This window comes from Oncorhynchus kisutch, linkage group LG5 (assembly GCF_002021735.2).
Source record: "Oncorhynchus kisutch isolate 150728-3 linkage group LG5, Okis_V2, whole genome shotgun sequence".
NCBI classification, from domain to species: domain Eukaryota; kingdom Metazoa; phylum Chordata; class Actinopteri; order Salmoniformes; family Salmonidae; genus Oncorhynchus; species Oncorhynchus kisutch.
In genome coordinates this window covers 59943958-59963913 of record NC_034178.2, presented here as the reverse complement: position 1 = coordinate 59963913, position 19956 = coordinate 59943958, and the positions used below count along the sequence as shown (strand labels likewise).

At 41.6% G+C, this 19956-nt stretch overlaps 1 protein-coding gene across 1 annotated transcript; it reads right to left on the bottom strand.

Moving 5' to 3' along the window:
* Positions 1-1173: 1173 nt before the first annotated feature.
* On the bottom strand, positions 1174-19688 carry LOC109891361 (retinol dehydrogenase 12-like). Its single transcript, XM_031825555.1, has 6 exons — positions 19413-19688; positions 17622-17861; positions 9323-9412; positions 7611-7799; positions 6926-7035; positions 1174-4651 (listed from the first exon to the last, which is right to left on the bottom strand). The coding sequence occupies exons 1-6, from the start codon at positions 19573-19575 to the stop codon at positions 4472-4474; spliced, it is 972 nt and encodes a 323-aa protein (XP_031681415.1). The 5' UTR covers positions 19576-19688; the 3' UTR covers positions 1174-4471.
* Positions 19689-19956: the final 268 nt, after the last annotated feature.

Here is a 19956-nt window from a genome sequence, read left to right as displayed (position 1 = left end):
CATCTGCCTCCTGTGTCTGCATCTGGGTCTAGCATTGTGTCATTATATAAATAGAGTTAAGAAAATCTTTACTAAATAAACCAAAGTAAAAAATATTATGTTACAATAATGAGGCTATATAAATGACTGAGTCAATGTGCGGGGGTTCAGGTTAGTCTAGGTAATTTGTAAAGTGACTATGGATAGATAATAAACAGCGAGTAGCAGCAGTGTAAAAACAAAAAGGGGGGGGGGGTGTCAATGTAAATACTCCGGGTGGCCATTTGATTAATTGTTCAGCAGTCTTATGGCTTGGGGGTAGAAGCTGTTAAGGGGCTTTTTGGTCCTAGACTTGGCCCTCAGGTACCACTTGCTGTGCGGTGGAAGAGAGGACAATCTATGACTTGGGTGACTTGAGTCTTTGACCATTTTTTTGGGCCTTCCTCTGACACCGCCTAGTATATAGGTCCTGGATGGCAGGAAGCTTGACCTCAGTGATGTACTGGGCCATATGGACCACCCTCTGTAGCTCCTTATGGTCAGATGCCGAGCAGTTGCCATACAAGGCAATACTTATTTTCCACCATAATTTGCAAATAAATTCATTAAAAATCCTACAATGTGATTTTCTGGATTTTTGTTGAAGTGTACCTATGATGAAAATTACAGGCCTCTCTCATCTTTTTAAGTGGTTGTTTTTTTCTTTGGATTATCTTTTACCAGCCCTATTATATTATCCTACATTCCTTTCATATTTCCACAAACGTCAAAGTGTTTCCTTTCAAATGTTCCATCAGATATTTCATTTTATGCTCATGAAATTCTCTGTCTAACTTTTCATTCATTGTCATCTTTTTTGTTCTCTGCTGAAAGGTGGTGGCAGCATTTTCTCTAAGGGATGCTATAACAGATGTGGAGGGTACACACTCACTGTGCACTGGCTCTTCCAACCTGTTCACATTCCTTTCCTCTGGAAAAAGAACACTGTTAGAAGCCATGTTCATGAAAGCTACTCATGAGCATAAAATGAAATATCTGATGGAAGAACATGAAAAGAAAATGAGAATTCTACAGGTTGAATTGGATAGTAAGTTGGAAGAGAGAGGTATGATCCAAAAAAGATACAGTAATGAGACAATTGATTACCAGCTATGGTGAACACATGATATGTAATAATGTATGTTTTGTCATTTGGATATTCATGAGTGAGAGTATTTTAATCACCACAAACTACATTTTAAACCAGCCTTGGTTTAGTCACTCATTTCATTTTGCTGCAAACTATTTGAAATGTGTACAGAACAAACATTATAAAAGCAGAAATAAGTCATAATGATACATTCCATATTTAAATGCATCTCATCTAGTTGAAGTGCTTGGTCATTGCTTGCCTCAGCCATGGGCACATCTGCTTGATCCTGATCTTCCATTGGAGGATCAGGACAGCAATACTGCTTCAGGTAGAGTTGAGAAGAATCATGAGTTGCACCTTTCCAACTGGCAACAATGTTTGAAAACTCTAAATTAGGAGTACATACACCCTGAACATTGATGGAAAAACAATTCTTACGGTTCCTGTACTCCTCAGCATCAGGAGTTGATGGACACTTGATGGGAACATGACATCCATCTATACAGCCAATCACTCCTGGGAAGTGCCCATATTCATAGAATTGCATTTTATAGTTGGTTTTGCCAGCAGCATCAGGAAACTTGATGTAAAGACTCCTCAGTTCACAAATTGTCCTGCAGACTATTCTACACACAGTTGCTTCACTGGCACCACACGAATCCCCAGTTTCACGATGAAAGATTCCAGATGCCAAAAACCTCAATCAAAACTGGGTAAAGGCCTTCCTCTTTGAGACGGAGAGGAAAGTCTAGGCTCAAGCAAATTATACTATCTCCAATGCATTTTCTTTGTAAGTACGAAAGCGGTCTCAAAAAGATATTTCAGTAAAGTAATTTAATGGATTACTCCTATCCACAAGTACTCATCTGGCTGGCCTCTAAGGCATGTTGGTCTTCATTTAGATATTCCAAATAGTCCATGCTCCCTCACAAACAGTACTAAGCAGAAGTTAAACCTCCTTCTGAAGTTTTAATTTAAGCTTCAATTTAGTCCTAGAGTAGCTCTAATCCTCCCTCTTGCAATCGGCTTTGTTAAATCCAGAACAGGCTAAATCTACATCTATTTTAAGATACAGTTGAAGTCAGAAGTTTACATACACCTTAGCCAAATACATTTAAACTCAGTTTTTCACAATTCCTGACATTTAATCCGAGTATTAATTCCCTGTCTTAGGTCAGTTAAGATCACCACTTTATTTTAAGAATGTGAAATATCAGAAGAATAATAGAGAGAATTATTTATTTCAGCTTTTATTTCTTTCATCACATTCCCAGTGGGTCAGAAGTTTACATATACTCGGTTAGTATTTGGTAGTTGTTATGAGAATTTTGTTCTCAATGTTCATAAACTGAACTTCAATTAAAATACTCTGTCTGTCACTAAGAATTTGTAAGGTTCTTATTAAAATGAAACAGTCAGAGGCCAGTCTACCATAGTCAGCAAGGTTTATTTACGAGAGCGCTGCTGTACATATACAAAGACATTCCTTTTATAACTTTCTCTTACCCTACACACATACATACACACCAACATAGGGATTTTCTCATGAGTCTCACCACAGTTTATTACCACTCAGCTGATAGTTCCAGTCTCCCCCAGATACGAGAGCTCTGGAGGGGCTCTCCCTGTCCTATCTTATCTCCCCAGAGTTACAGCCGGGTCGGTTTAAACATAGGTTAATGCCCCTCTTTGTTCTCTTTCGACACACACATACATTCCTTTCTTATGTTAAATGTATACATCATTTAGTCATTATTCATAAAAATCACAACAGTAGCATTGTCTTTCCATTGTTTAGCATGGGTCAAACGTTTCGGGTAGCCTTCCACAAGCTTCCCACAATAAGTTGAATTTTGGCCCATTCCTCCTGACAGAACTGGTGTAACTGAGTCAAGTTTGTAGGCCTCCTTGCTCGCACATGCTTTTTCAGTTCTGCCCACACATTTTCTATGGGATTAAGGTCAGGGCTTTGTGTTGGCCACTTCAATACCTTGACTTTGTTGTCCTTAGCCATTTTGCCACAACTTTGGAAGTATGCTTGTCCATTTGGAAGACCCATTTGCGACCAAGCTTTAACTTCCTGACTGATGTCTTGATGTTGCTTCAATATATCCACATAATTTCCCATCCTCATGATGCCATCTATTTTGTGAAGTGCCCCATTCCCTCCTGCAGCAAAGCACCCCCACAACATGATGCTGCCACCCCCGTGCTTCATGGTTGGGATGGTGTTCTTCGGCTTGCAAGCATTCCCCTTTTTCCTCCAAACATAACAATGGTCATTATGGCCAAACAGATCTATTTTTGTTTCATCAGACCAGAGGACATTTCTCCAAAAGGTCCGATCTTTGTCCCCATGTGCAGTTGCAAACCGTAGTCTGGATTGTTTATGGCGGTTTTGGAGCAGTGGCTTCTTCCTTGCTGAGCGGCCTTTCAGGTTATGTTGATATAGGACTCGTTTTACTGTGGATATAGATACTTTTGTACCCGTTTCCTCCTGCATCTACACAAGGTCTTGCTGTTCTACACAAGGTCTTGCTGGTCTTTGCTGTTGTTCTGGGATTGATTTGCACTTTTCACACCAAAGTACGTTCATCTCTAGGAGACAGAACGCATCTCCTTCCTGAGCGGTATGACAGCTGCGTACTATTGTTTGTATAGATGAACGTGGTACCTTCAGGCGTTTGGAAATTGCTCCCAAGGATGAACCAGACTTGTGGAGGTCTACAATTTTTTTCTGAGGTCTTGGCTGATTTCTTTCGATTTTTCCATGATGTCAAGCAAAGATGCACTGAGTTTGAAGATAGGCTTGAAATACATCCACAGGGACACCTCCAATTGACTCAAATGATGTCAATTAGCCTATCAGAAGCTTCTAAAGCCTTTACATAATTTTCTGGAATTTTCCAAACTGTTTAAAGGCACAGTCAACTTAGTGTATGTGAACTTCTGACCCACTGGAATTGTGATACAGTGAATTATAAGTGAAAAAATGTGTCTCTAAACAATTGTTGGAAAAATTACTTGTGTCAGGCACAAAGTAGATATCCTAACCGACTTGACAAATCTATAGCTTGTTAACAAGACATTTGTGGAGTGGTTGAAAAATTAGTTTTAATGACTCCAACCTAAGTGTATGTAAACTTCCAACTTCAACTGTGTTTTTATAAAGTCTGTTATTGAATAATACACTTAAGATAGAAACAGAATTTATAGACATAATTGACCCTGCATTTTTTATTAATCCTTCATAATAACAAGGGTAAATGGAGTTCAAAAGGAATTTGACCCCACTGCAAACTAGCCTCTCTCTTTCTCTCTCTCTCTCCGTATCTTTCTCTCTCACCCTCTGGTAATTATTCAGAGCTTGGATGTCAATCTCTCACAGAACTCAAAGTCCTTGACTGCGAGGGCAGGGTCTCTGGCCAGGTGGGCGGGGAGAACCAGGGAACAGTCGCTGTCAATGTACTTTCCTGTTATTCCCTCCATCTCCTCGGCGACAGCACAGTAGATGGTGCTCACTGCCCCTTCTTCAGAAGACTTTGTGGACAGAGATGGGAGAAGAGGGTGAGAGCATAAACATTAACCACCTCTGCATAAAAGAGACAACAATGTGTAAGCACATTGAGTGCAAGTAAATATCTTTGTTGGGACTTTGTTTCTTTGAGTAATGCCAGGAAGGGGAGTGTCCCTTAACCTGGAGCTCAGAACGTTTACACAATTGTCATGTTTACTCAGAGACATCTGCTATAGAGATTTTGTGAAACTGCTATAAATAAATAAGTACACCCACACACACCCACACACACACACACACACACACACACACACACACACACACACACACACACACACACACACACACACACACACACACACACACACACACACACACACACACACACACACACACACACACACACACACACACACACACACACACACACAGGTTTCAATAGCAAACATGTTGTAGCTGTTACAGTTGTTCTGCTGGCTTTATAACAAAGGCCAGCTCTTTCAATCTGACTGGCCTTCAGACCTATAAATCACTAATTCATTCTAACCAATCAGCCGATTGGACACACTCAACATCACGTTCTAACCGTACAGCTCTATAGTGGACAGAACCAAACCAATCAGCATTAAGTACATAGAAGGTGAGGGCATATCCCGAGTGGCGTAGCGGTCTAACACACTGCATCTCGTGCTAGAGGTGTCACTACAGACCCTGGTTTGATTCCAGGATGCATCACAACCGGCTGTGATTTAGTGTCCCATAGGGCTGCGCATGATTGTCCCAGCATCGTCGGGTTAGGGTTTGGCCGGGGTAAGCCGTCATTGTAAATAAGAATTGGTTCTTAACTGACTTCCCTGGTTAAATAAAATAAAGGTTAAATAAATAAATAAAAAATATACAGCCAACCGCGCAGACGAGCTCCAGCTAGCTGTTTTTTCAGGTTTATTGAGTGAAATTGTTTAACTCATTATATGCTGTAGTGTGCCCACTGAAGCAAACCATCATCTTTTGGATCATGACAAATGATCAGAGACTCTTCTCTGTCCCAAAGACCCACCTAAAAATGATGGACCAAGCATTCTGCTCCTTTGGTCACCAACAAGCCTCCATCTCTGCATAGCCCAGAACATCACTGCCTTGAAGTCTGGGCTAAAGACACATTTGAACCCCTTGTCTTAAATGTGGACTATTGTTGTGGTGTCCTTGGTTGGTCTCCACTCTAATTGAGTTTAATTTAATCTCAGCAGCACACACACACGCACACACATACACACACACACACACACACACGTTCACCTTTGGTTTCCTTGAAGTGAGACATAACACATCCTGTTCGCACACACTAACCAACCAGGACGAGAACAAATTCTTATCTGTTTGGCTAGGATTCAATCCGATCACACTCGTAGACATTGCAGCTTTTAAAGGCAATGTTACTGAGTTTGTGGAGATTACATTCAAGTTAAATGTTTCAGATTCAAGGTAAACGCTGAATTGGAAATTACCTTAATGTCAAGTGTGCTATAGCGCGGCCCCAGATTGAATCCAGGCACTTGTCTCACACATTCTTCCTACCTACAGACCTTTCCGGAAACCCACTTTCCCTCTCTTTCAGTTCAGACAAACAGAAAATATTGATTACACTTCATTCTTTTACAGTTCATTATGCACTTGTTATTTATTTAGCAGTTACAGTTTAAAAGGGTTATTATGTAAGGGATTAACAACGAGGGGCTATGAGTTTTATGGAAATAATGCACAACGCGGGTGTGCCACGACCTGCAGCGGAATGGCAGTAACCTTCTGCGGAGTTGCATGATTTTGCTAACACTCAAACACTACTAACACTCACATTTGCCAGTAGAAATTTGAGTTGAAATCTTTAAAGTAAGAGCTGTAATTCAATTGGTATTGCAGAAATTCAACGTTACAACGTGATTGAAATTTAAAGGCAATGTCCCCAAATCCCGCGTTAGCGGAGACTGCATTCACGGTAAATGCTGCATATGTTGGCTCAATAGGAAATTACCTTTAAATGTCTACCGCACAATCTGTGACGCTTCAGTGATACAGATTGAATAGAGCCCTAAGAACCAGAAAGTTAGCCTGGTCACAGATGTTTGTGCTGTCTTATCATGACCATAGAAGTTGGCATGACAACAAAAACAGACCTGGGAACAGGGTCAACAGAAATGTTCCACTGTTAACTTCCTACATGAAACAGGACTGTAAAATAGTGTTAAAAGCATTTTTTCCCTTCAAATTTTCACCAGAGTGTTATGATACAAAGTATTCACCTTGAAGAAAAAGATTCCAATCAGGTTGAATAGGAACCGAACCAGGAAGTTATAGTGTCTCATCACTTCTGTCATCACCACCCCAGGGTGGAGGGAGTTAGCTGTCACCCCTGTGAGAGAGAGACACACACACACACACACACACACACACACACACACACACACACACACACACACACACACACACACACACACACATTATAAACCACACTAAAGCCCTTACCCTGAGTCTGATTCCATGGGAAGTTTGACTCACACAGGGAAACTCTATCTCCAGCTGCACAGAAGATGTTTGGTGCCTAACTTTCGTTATATAACCACGTTCCCCGTTAGACCCCTCAGGAATGATGCTCATTGTATAATGTTACTTATGCACTTATACTTATGCACTTGGTACTTTTCCAAACATTACCGATATACGGTCATATAGTCAAATCAGTATCAGACGTGCTATGAATGAGATTCAACTGTGGGGTAAGGGGCCAGGATAGAGCAATTGTCTACAAGCTGAATGGAACCAGGGCCATTATTCCAAAACCATATCAGAGTAGGCTTGTTGATATAGGATCAGGTTCTCCCTGTCCATGTAATCTTATTCATTATGATCTAATGCCAAAACTGATCCTAGATCAGCACTCCTACTCTGAGATGCTTTATGAAAACTTGCCTAGGCATTCCTACCCACCTGTGCCCTGTAGCCTTCGTGCCAGCTCGTTAGTGCAGATGATGTTGTGCAGCTTGGTGTGGTTGTACACGCTGTCCATGGTGTAGGCCAGGTTCTCGCCCTTGAAGTGTGAAAAGTCGACCACGCCCCTCCAGTGGTTCATAGATGACACGTTGACGATGCGCGCCGGAGCCGATCGCTTTAGCAGGTCTGGACAGAGGTAAGGAGAGAGGGGAGAGACGGAGGAGAGGATGGAGGGGAGAGAGAGAGAGAGAGAGAGAGAGAGAGAGAGAGAGAGAGAGAGAGAGAGAGAGAGAGAGAGGGGGGGGGGGTAGGGATGGAGGGGAAGGAGGGAAGGAGGAAGTTAGGAAGGGATGAGAGGTGGGGAGGGAGCAAGGGAAAGAAAAGAGCAGGGGAGAGAAGTGGGAGGGGAACAGTAATACAATGTAAGGTGTGGAATGTAATATGAAAAAACATTCCTTATCGGACCACGACACTTTAATGGGTGACTCTCCAGGAAAAAAATATAAACACAACATGTACGGTGTTGGTCCCATGTTTCATGAGCTGAAATGAAATATCCCAGAAATGTTCCATACCCACAAAATGTTGTGCACAAATCTGTTTACATCCCTGTTAGTCAGCATTTCTCATTTTCCAAGATTATCCATCTACCTGACATGTGTGGCATATCAAGAAGCTGATTAAACAGCATGATTATTACGCAGGTGCATGTTGTCCTGGGGACAATAAAAAGCCACTCTAAAATGTGCAGTTTTGTCACACAACACAATGCCACAGATGTCTCAAGTTTTGAGGGAGTGTGCAATTGGCATGCTGACTGCAGGAATGTCCACCAGAGCTGTTGCCAGATCATTTTATGTTAATTTCTCTACCAATGTTGTTTTAGAGAATTTGGAAGTACTTTCAACCAGCCTTACAACCACAGACCACTTGTAACCACGCCAGCCCAGGACCTCCACATCTGGCTTCTTCACCAGTGGGATCGTCTGAGACCAGCCACCAGGACAGCTGATGAAACTGAGTAGTATTTCTGTCTATAATAAAGCTCTTTTGTCAGGAAAAACTAATTCTGATTGGCATCAGCCTTGCTCCCAAGTGGTACTGGCTCCCATTCATGTGAAATCCATAGATTAGGGCCTAATGAGTTTATTTCAATTGAATGATTTCCTTGAATGAATTTAAACTCAATACAATCATTGAAATTGTTGCATGTCGCGTTTATATTTTTGTTCAGTACATAAAGAATGTTTTTGAAGTGTAAGAATTGCCTTTTGTTCAAGCTGGGCTGAATCACCTCTTTCAATTGGGATATTCTTATCCAGAAGGTATGTGGTGTCGTACCCAGAAGATATGTGGTGTCTTACCCAGAAGATATGTGTTGTCTTACCCAGAAGATATGTGGTGTCTTACCCAGAAGATATGTGGTGTCTTACCCGGAAGATATGTGGTGTCTTACCCAGAAGATATGTGGTGTCTTACCCAGAAGATATGTGGTGTCTTACCCAGAAGATATGTGGTGTCTTACCCAAAAGGTATGTGGTGTCTTACCCAGAAGACATGTGGTGTCTTACCCAGAAGATATGTGGTGTCTTACCCAGAAGATATGTGGTGTCTTACCCAGAAGATATGTGGTGTCTTACCCAGAAGATATGTGGTGTCTTACCCAGAAGATATGTGGTGTCTTACCCAGAAGATATGTGGTGTCTTACCCAAAAGCAGGCTGGTGAGGAGGAAAGGACCCACATGATTGGTAGCGAAGGACACCTCTAGACCATCGGAGGTGATATCTCCAGGCAGACCTAGATGATAAGGCACGCACACACACACACACACACACACACACACACACACACACACACACACACACACACACACACACACACACACACACACACACACACACACACACACACACACACACACACACACACACACACAGAGACACACACACACACACACACACACACACACACACACACACACACACACACACACACACACACACACACACACACACACACACACACACACACACACACACACACACACACACACACACACACAGAGACACACACCACACACCACAAATGATGTGCATGTTGCAAACCGTAGCCCAAATAGACACCGCGTCAAGGACAAACATTCACAATAGTAAAAGGTTTAATACTTTACCAGGATACGCATTATGGACAGTAACTATAGAAACAAGGTAGCTTAATTCAGTTCAGGAGAATTTTGCCAAACAAGGTTGCTATATTCACGTCAGGGGAAGTGGCAGCCTACTTGCAGCGTACTTCCTTGTTATTGCGTCTCCATTTTCGTGTGTTGCACTTGCATTCAGAAGGCATAAATGTATAAACCGTATATTCCTATTTTTAATGTATGTAGTTCTGTCCTTGGGATGTACTTGTCTATTCATGGTCTGTATTATGTCATGTTTTGTGTGGACCCCAGGAAGAGTAGCTGCTACTTTAGCAGTAACTAATGGGATCCTAATATAATACTAAATACTGAATAGGTAATGAATAGGAATTTGTTTAAGTAACAAACTGACAAGTGAACAAGACAACATGATGATTGCTATGATCTGGACAATTATTTTTTAATGCTTCCCAGCCAATAGGCTATAAAGGCCTGAGTGGGTGGAAATCATTTAAATGGCCCATATGGATAAAAAGACTGGGAGGGATTAAATGTCAAACCGACTAAGACGTTGAAATTGTAAGCACTTAGTACTTTTATTTCCATTGGTCTCTCTCTCCTGGGAAACATTATGTATATGTTCTGTTATAATCTCCACCCGGCACAGCCAGAAGAGGACTGGCCACCCCACATAGCCTGGTTCCTCTCTAGGTTTCTTCCTAGGTTTTGACCTAGGTTTTTCCTAGCCACCGTGCTTCTACACCTGCATTGCTTGCTGTTTGGGGTTTTAGGCTGGGTTTCTGTACAGCACTTTGAGATATCAGCTGATGTACGAAGGGCTATATAAATACATTTGATTTGATTTGATTTGATATTATTACGTGTCGATTATACTTTTAGTACAATTGATAATGTTAATTGGTGTTGTTATGTCAATTAACCAATGTTAATTGGTTGAATGAATGTTGAAGAAACATGGGCAATTACAGAGTTTATAAAAGAGAGAAACAAACAAGCCCGCTATGTGTGCGAAGCCCACAATTAAGCACCTTTCAATAATGATTTCCAGCTCTTTGTTGGAAAATTATATGGAAATTAATTAATTCACTGAATCACAAGGTGGGAATGTACAAGAAATGTAGCAAGGCCTGAATGGAACATGTAGCCGTTAAACTGAAAAATCAAGTGAATAAATTGCACTGCTTTGGCTCTACTGGTGCCCAGAGTAGAACGGATGTTGCATTCATGTTAATAAAGTCACTAACCTGTTCCAGTAATCCGCCCGCTCAGTCCCCAGGTGCTTTAAAAGGAGTGCGCACCACATTTGGTTGCATGCAGTTCGATGGAACTGTAGACTACTCCAGTGGTTATAGGCCTGCATCTGTTTCCATTCATTTAAATTAATTTCTCTTTTTAATATATTAGAATGATGCCTAATGCCTAAATAATCAAATTCATTTTATTCTTAATTAACACAGTGATGGCAAGTGCTTTTTATGTTGTTTATGTTGTTTTCCTCTTGCCATTGACCCTGAGAGGGATAACCTATTCTCTTTTTTTGCTGAGAAAAGCTGCATCTATCATGACGAAGGTCTGCATATTCAAGCTGTGCAACACAACCAGAAAGAAAGAAGAAACAGGGATGTTCTCAAGCAGCTTATCAACACCACAGCGTTTTTCGGTATGCTAGAATTGGCTATTAGAGGACAAGACAAGAGCAAAGATGATAATGCAACCACTTCAGACAGACACAAGCAGAAACTCATGACATAAATGTTGCAGCAGCCTAGGCTACACCTAAACATTAGAGATCTGACATGCTGTATGGGATGAAAACGAGACAATTTTTCAGTCTGATCAACTGTAGGCTACTAATAATAGCAGCTGCAGACAGCCTATGCACCTTGTTCATCTGGTCAGGGTAACTAATTATTAACTGGAATTAATCAATCAACATAATAGTGATGACAGACTTCAGTTCATTTTTTATAAGGCCTACAGTTGAATAGGCCTACATAACGCAAACATGCATAAAGCAAGCTCAGTCCTGTGAGTTCTATTGTATATCAGTTGTTGTCTCTGCCTCTGGGTAGAGGAATCCCCCTCCTAATCTAGTCTAAGTATAAGGTTGCTGGAGGTTTTTTTCAGTTTCATGTGACCTGATTAGAAAAAACTGGTCCCATCATAGCCCTTATAAAACCTTTTTACAACTGATTAATCACTGACACACCTTATAGGGTCCAGAGTTTTCCTGGTTAGGGTAACAGATAAGGAAAAACTCTGAGCCACAGGGGGTAAAAATTATCATCAGGTATGGGGATGATCAGGGCTTAATTCAGAAACGTTTCTTGGACTACTTTGATGTGTCAAGTGGGCGAGATGCGCAGTCTGTGTTTAACGTCATGGAGAAACTTGTTGTTTGAATCTACGATGACACAGCTGTAATGGAATGTATCTGCTATTTGTATTTCCAGCTAAGTCCCCTCCTGTTTCCTGATTAAGAGATGATGACCACTACCATTGCCAACTCTCTCCTAACATGACTAACTGAAGCCATGTCTCATGTGCCCTCTCATCCACAGGCACATTGAATGTTCCTCTCCAACATTCTCTGTCATTTGTTTTACTACTGTTGGACACATATGGCGCCATATCAGGATTCAAAGTGAATTGGGAGAAAACTGAAATAAAGCCAATTTCTAATTATGACTTCTCAAGCTTAGAAAGTACATTCAAGTGGAAATGGACAAAGACATGAAATACCGGGGTGTACTGATACCATGCCGTCTGGAAGAAGCATATACAGTACAATCAATTATTTTCCTTTCATAGATTAGATTGAATCTGATGTTCAGAGATGGAGATATCTCCCTATTTATGTTAGGTATGGTTAACATAATAAAAATGTATATATTACTAAGGTTGATGTATTTATTCCAGGCCCTGCCAGTTTCAATTCCATCCATCTTTTTAAGTTAAATAAATGGCCTGTTCTCCAACTTAATTTGGAATGAAAATAATAAAATTGACTGTTTTATATTTACCCTATAAAGCTATACCCTATACACCTTTAAGTCCTGGTTCCAAAGTGGCACCATGAATTTTGAACATGTGTATTATGATGAATCTATACTCTCATTCAATCAAGTTAAATCAAGGGTTGATTGAAACTCTACCTGATGGTTCAGAACCTATAAGGAAAAAATGGGAAACAGATCTAAAAGAAGAAATTGAGGAGAACCATTGGTCACAGATATGTTCAAATGTTAATACCTGCTCCTATGACCTAAGACAATAATTACTGCAATTTTAAGATAATTCATATGAGTTACTACACTCCTGCCAGAATGCAGGTAAATGCACCCAGAAATGTCACATCTCTGTTGGAGATGCAAAAAGCACCATATGCTGTGGTCCTGTGACAAACTGACACCATTTTGGGATAACGTATGTGCTATCATTTCATTAGGTCTAGGAATTTAAATCCATCCTTCTCCACGATTATAGAGTGGCTTGCGAAAGTATTCACCCCGCTTTGCATTTTTCCAAGAAATAAGACAAAAAAAAAAACTGGAAAACTTGAGAGTGCATAACTATTCAACCCCCCAAAGTCAATACTTTGTAGAGACACACTTTGCAGCAATTACCACTGCAAGTCTCTTGGGGTATGTCTCTATAACCCTGGCACATCTAGCCACCGGGATTTTTGCCCATTCTTCAAGGCAAAACTGCTCCAGCTCCTTCAAGTTGGATGGGTTCCGCTGGTGTACAGCAATCTTTAAGTTATACCACAGATTCTCAATTGGATTGAGGTCTGGGCTTTGACTAGGCCAATGTTTCCCTTTTATTTATTTATTTTTATTTATTTTACCTTTATTTAACCAGGTAGGCAAGTTGAGAACAAGTTCTCATTTACAATTGCGACCTGGCCAAGATAAAGCAAAGCAGTTCGACAGATAAAACGACACAGAGTTACACATGGAGTAAAAACAAACATACAGTCAATAATGCAGTATAAACAAGTCTATATACAATGTGAGCAAATGAGGTGAGAAGGGAGGTAAAGGCAAAAAAGGCCATGATGGCAAAGTAAATACAATATAGCAAGTAAAATACTGGAATGGTAGTTTTGCAATGGAAGAATGTGCAAAGTAGAAATAAAAAATAATGGGGTGCAAAGGAGCAAAATAAATAAATAAATTAAAATTAAATACAGTTGGGAAAGAGGTAGTTGTTTGGGCTAAATTATAGGTGGGCTATGTACAGGTGCAGTAATCTGTGAGCTGCTCTGACAGTTGGTGCTTAAAGCTAGTGAGGGAGATAAGTGTTTCCAGTTTCAGAGATTTTTGTAGTTCGTTCCAGTCATTGGCAGCAGAGAACTGGAAGGAGAGGCGGCCAAAGAAAGAATTGGTTTTGGGGGTGACTAGAGAGATATACCTGCTGGAGCGTGTGCTACAGGTGGGAGATGCTATGGTGACCAGCGAGCTGAGATAAGGGGGGACTTTACCTAGCAGGGTCTTGTAGATGACATGGAGCCAGTGGGTTTGGCGACGAGTATGAAGCGAGGGCCAGCCAACGAGAGCGTACAGGTCGCAATGGTGGGTAGTATATGGGGCTTTGGTGATAAAACGGATTGCACTGTGATAGACTGCATCCAATTTGTTGAGTAGGGTATTGGAGGCTATTTTGTAAATGACATCGCCAAAGTCGAGGATTGGTAGGATGGTCAGTTTTACAAGGGTATGTTTGGCAGCATGAGTGAAGGATGCTTTGTTGCGAAATAGGAAGCCAATTCTAAATTTAACTTTGGATTGGAGATGTTTGATATGGGTCTGGAAGGAGAGTTTACAGTCTAACCAGACACCTAAGTATTTGTAGTTGTCCACGTATTCTAAGTCAGAGCCGTCCAGAGTAGTGATGTTGGACAGGCGGGTAGGTGCAGGTAGCGATCGGTTGAAGAGCATGCATTTAGTTTTACTTGTATTTAAGAGCAATTGGAGGCCACGGAAGGAGAGTTGTATGGCATTGAAGCTTGCCTGGAGGGTTGTTAACACAGTGTCCAAAGAAGGGCCGGAAGTATACAGAATGGTGTCGTCTGCGTAGAGGTGGATCAGGGACTCACCAGCAGCAAGAGCGACCTCATTGATGTATACAGAGAAGAGAGTCGGTCCAAGAATTGAACCCTGTGGCACCCCCATAGAGACTGCCAGAGGTCCGGACAGCAGACCCTCCGATTTGACACACTGAACTCTATCAGAGAAGTAGTTGGTGAACCAGGCGAGGCAATCATTTGAGAAACCAAGGCTGTCGAGTCTGCCGATGAGGATATGGTGATTGACAGAGTCGAAAGCCTTGGCCAGATCAATGAATACGGCTGCACAGTAATGTTTCTTATCGATGGCGGTTAAGATATCGTTTAGGACCTTGAGCGTGGCTGAGGTGCACCCATGACCAGCTCTGAAACCGGATTGCATAGCAGAGAAGGTATGGTGAGATTCGAAATGGTCGGTAATCTGTTTGTTGACTTGGCTTTCGAAGACCTTAGAAAGGCACGGTAGGATAGATATAGGTCTGTAGCAGTTTGGGTCAAGAGTGTCCCCCCCTTTGAAGAGGGGGATGACCGCAGCTGCTTTCCAATCTTTGGGAATCTCAGACGACACGAAAGAGAGGTTGAACAGGCTAGTAATAGGGGTGGCAACAATTTGTTTCCCTTTAAACCACTCGAGTGTTGCTTTAGCAGTATGCTTAGGGTTATTGTCCTGCTGGAAGGTGAACCTCCATCCCAGCCTCAAGAATTTCCCTGTATTTAGCGCCATCCATCATTCCTTAAATTCTGACCAGTTTCCCAGTCCCTGTCGATGAAAACATCCCCACAGCATGATTCTGCCACCACCATGCTTCACTGTGGAGATGGTGTTCTCGGGGTGTTGGGTTTGTGCCAGACAGAATTTTCCTTGATGGCCAAAAAGCTAGTCATTTTAGTCTCATCTAACCAGAGTACCTTCTTCCATATGTTTGGGGAGTCTCCCACATGCCTTTTGGCGAACACCAAATATGTTTGCTTATTTTTTTCTTAAGCAATGGCTTTTTCTGGCCACTCTTCTGTAAAGCTCAACTCTGTGGAGTGTACACCTTAAAGTGGTCCTATGGACAGAAACTCCAATCTCTACTGTGGAGCTTTGCAGCTCCTTCAGGGTTATCTTTGGCCTTTTGTTGCCTCTCTGATTAATGCCCTCCTTGCCTGGTCCGTGAGTTTTGGTGGGCGGCCCTATCTTGCCATTGTCTTTCAATGCTTTAATAATGGATTTAATGGTGCTCCATGGGATGTTCAAAGACTCTGATATTTTTTTATAACCCAACCCTGATCTGTACTTCTCCACAACTTTGTCCCTGACCTGTTTGGAGAGTTCCTTGGTCTTTATGGTGCCACTTGCTTGGTGGTGTTGCAGACTCTGAAGCCTTTCAGAACAGATCATGTGACAGATCATGTGAGATCATGTGACAGATCATGTGACACTTAGATTGCACACAGGTGGACTTTATTGAACTAATTATTTTACTTCTGAAGGTAAATGGTTGCACTAGATCTTAATCAGGGGCTTCATAACAAAGGGGGTGAATACACATGCACACACCACTTTTCTGTTCTTTTATTTTTTAGAATTTTTTGAAACAAGTAATTTTTTACATTTCTCTTCACCAATTTGGACTATTTTGTGTATGTCCATTACATGAAATCCAAATAAAAATACATTTAAATTACAGGTTGTAATGAAACAAAATAGGAAAAATGCCAAGTGGGTGAATATTTTTGCAAGGCACTGTATCTGTTGGGAAATGTAAATATTGACGATCAATTGGAAAGCCTCATACCCACCCTAAATAACAAACTGGAGGGCTGAACTATCTAGCTACATACTGTTTTGTATATTTTGTATATTATTTTGTATATTGTATATTTTTTTGTATATTATATTTTGTATATTATAAAATTAAACAAGAACCAGAAGTGTTTGACAAAATTTGGAAACCATATGTTGATCACCTTGGGGAATGTGTTTTGTTTTTGTGTTTGTGGGGTGCTGTGAAAAAACAATAGAAAAAATATAAAGTCATTTGTCAGCCAAATATTATAATATTGTAATTGGGTGGCATGGCATGTTAGTAAGGTTTTTATCAAACAAGCAATGCTGTTTCTCTTGTGGACATTGTCATTGGATACAGATGCGAAACCAGACCCATGCTTTGGTTCATTGAACCATGCTTGCGTGACAAGTAACCTTGCCTAAGACCTGGGCCCAGTTTTTCAAAAGTTATCTATGTGGATCTATTGTATAGGATTAAATGCACAGAGTTAGAATTAATAGAACGCGTGTCCCCATTCAAGTCAATGAATGGGGACATTTCTATGCATTTACTCCTGTCCAATTGCCGAAATCCGACAAGATAACGTTTGAAAAACTGGGTTGAAAACTTACATTAACTCCCGTCATGCCCGGGCTTTAGCTCTATGAGCTACCACAGCCTGATGGCGACTAGAAGCCCCAGGTCACACTAGTATTAGGGCTGTTGATGTCCACCCTTGGTTGACTGTCTCATAGCCTGGAATCCACATAACCTGGAATCCAACCTGGATATCACTCTGTTTCATTATTGTTCCGCTTCAGGTGAATAGTGAAGATATTGCGATATTCAGTGTGGATTCCAGGCTGACGTGGTGCCCAGCTGAAGGGCTCGGTTTGTTGACCAGAATGTGGAGCTGTTTCACTATTGTCTATTGTTTTAAGTGAAACAGTAGTGAACACAGTGGTATTCAGTGTGGATTCCAGCCTAACTGTCTTTGAATCTTGACCTGAAGCTACCCACCTGAAGCCCCAGCGTTGTTGACCAGGATGTGGAGCTCCTTCTCCTCTCGCAGGATGCCCTCTACAAACGCCCTCACAGACGCCAGGGACGAGGTGTCCACCAGGCGCAGGTGCACGTTGGTGTTCCCGCTCCTCTTCCGGATTTCCTGCAGGGCGGCACTACCGCGCGCCTCGCTCCGGCACGCCATGATAACACGAGCTCCACGCCGGGCAAAGTCTAGGGCAATGAACTTCCCTATGCCTGAGGGAGTGGGAGAGAGGAGAAGAGAGAAGAGGATGAGAGAGATATATAGAGAGAAAGAACAAGAGGGAGAATAAGAGAAAGAGAGAGTGAAAGTGGTTGAGAGAGAAAGACAGGGGAAAGGTAAAGTAGAGAGGGAGAACGATGATTAGTGAAAAAGACACTCAGAGGACAAAACACAATTTAAGAGCAGTTGCTTGCAGCGCAATCTAACAGAGCTGCTTGTACAGTATGCGTGAGTCTGTCTGTCTGTCTGTCTATGTCTGTCTGTCTGTCTGTCTGTGTCTGTCTGTGTCTGTCTGTCTGTCTGTCTGTCTGTCTGTCTGTCTGTCTGTCTGTCTGTCTGTCTGTCTGTCTGTCTGTGTCTGTGTCTGTCTGTCTGTCTGTCTGTCTGTCTGTCTGTCTGTCTGTCTGTCTGTCTGTCTGTCTGTCTGTCTGTCTGTCTGTCTGTCTGTCTGTCTGCATGTATGTCACTCCGTCTGCCTGTAATTTGTGTGAGTGTGCCTATGTGTGCACGTCTGTGTGCAAAGTTCATGGACATGGCAGTCCAGAAGAATGGTCTACATCTAGTAACCCCTATATCCAGGTCAAAAGACTGAAGATCCACGAGAAATACTCTTTTCATGCCACTTTGATTGCGCTATGACCAGAAGTTACTTATTCATAGCAGGTTAGGAGAATTAGGTTAAGGTTATGAAAAGGGTTAGGGTTAGCAAAAATGCTCTCTCTCCAAACATGCTACCTCCGGTCATAGCTGTATCGAAGTGGAGTGAAAAGAGTGTGTCCCCAAGTTCCACAGGGTCAAGGTGTATTTGTTTGAGGTTTAGCATTGATCAGGCTATAAGCTAAAGCTGTAAAAAACAGGACTTTCCTTCACATGAGAGTGTGCAGGTCTTAGCTCTGGCTAACTGACATGCACTGCTGGAAGTCATATTGGTCCAATTGTTTATGTAATTAGCATGAGTAGGAACCCTTTTACATGAAATAACTTTAGTTTTCCCAGAGAAAAGTCAAGCGGATGAGGATTTCTCAGATAGAGAGAGAACCCTCCATTTACACACTCTCTCTCTCTCTCTCTCTCTCTCTGGAATTTGTTTTCTTTCTTCACTTCTTTAAAGAGGGATTCCAAAAGCACATCATTAACTACATTCTGAAGTCTATTTGAGACACTTTGATGGTGAGAGGTTCAAGTGAGAGAAATGCACCGTGATTGGAATGGAAAGGTTGCATTACTTAATTTGACACTTAAAGGGAATGCTTACTGGAAGTCATCATTGGATTTGTTTTGTTGGTATTACAGTATGTATAAATTAAAAAAAGATTTCCCTTTGACTGCTGTGTGGAAAAACTGTTTCATTTTGAGAATTAGAAATTGTCAAGAGTAATTGCCAATTATGACTTATACATTTTTTTTTTGTATTTCCAGTTGGTTAACATGCTTGTTTTGTGCAGCATGCAACTGCTGGAGGGATATTCTTATTGAATCTAATTGGATAAACCATTCCAAACGAAACAAGTCAAGCAAGAATTTAGCCCATGCAAAACCGTTACCTGTGTTAGCTCCAGTAACTATGGCGGTCTTGCCCTTCAGTTGCACAAGACAGGCTCGGGTGTCCCAGGACCCTCTCTGCTGTGACCGCAAGAGGAGTCCCAAAATCACAGTCGATACTGCCCATAACGGGTGAGAGAAGACATCAGTCCAAACCCAAGACATTTAAAAGTCCACTGAGCCCCAATGAAGAACTCAAATATTTCTGGCTACAACTTTGCTGTTGTCAGACACCTTCACCGACTTGAATTATATTTATGACCCAAAGCTCCGTTCTGAGGGTTATTTGCTGGGCTAAGTCCAGCACTTGATCAAATTTCAAGGCTACATGTTACATAATTTAAATCTCCCTACACCGCCAGGTCTTAATGTCTGAGGAGTATAGTTTCAAAATGTTTCAGTTGTTTAAAGTTCTTTTATCCATCTGCAAATGTTATGTTTCTAGTTATTGCTGCTCATAGGCATAAATGGTTGTGGTGCGTACAGTTAGGCTACACTGCGCCATGTGTAAGAGGAACATACTGTAGCCGTATGGAACGATTTACG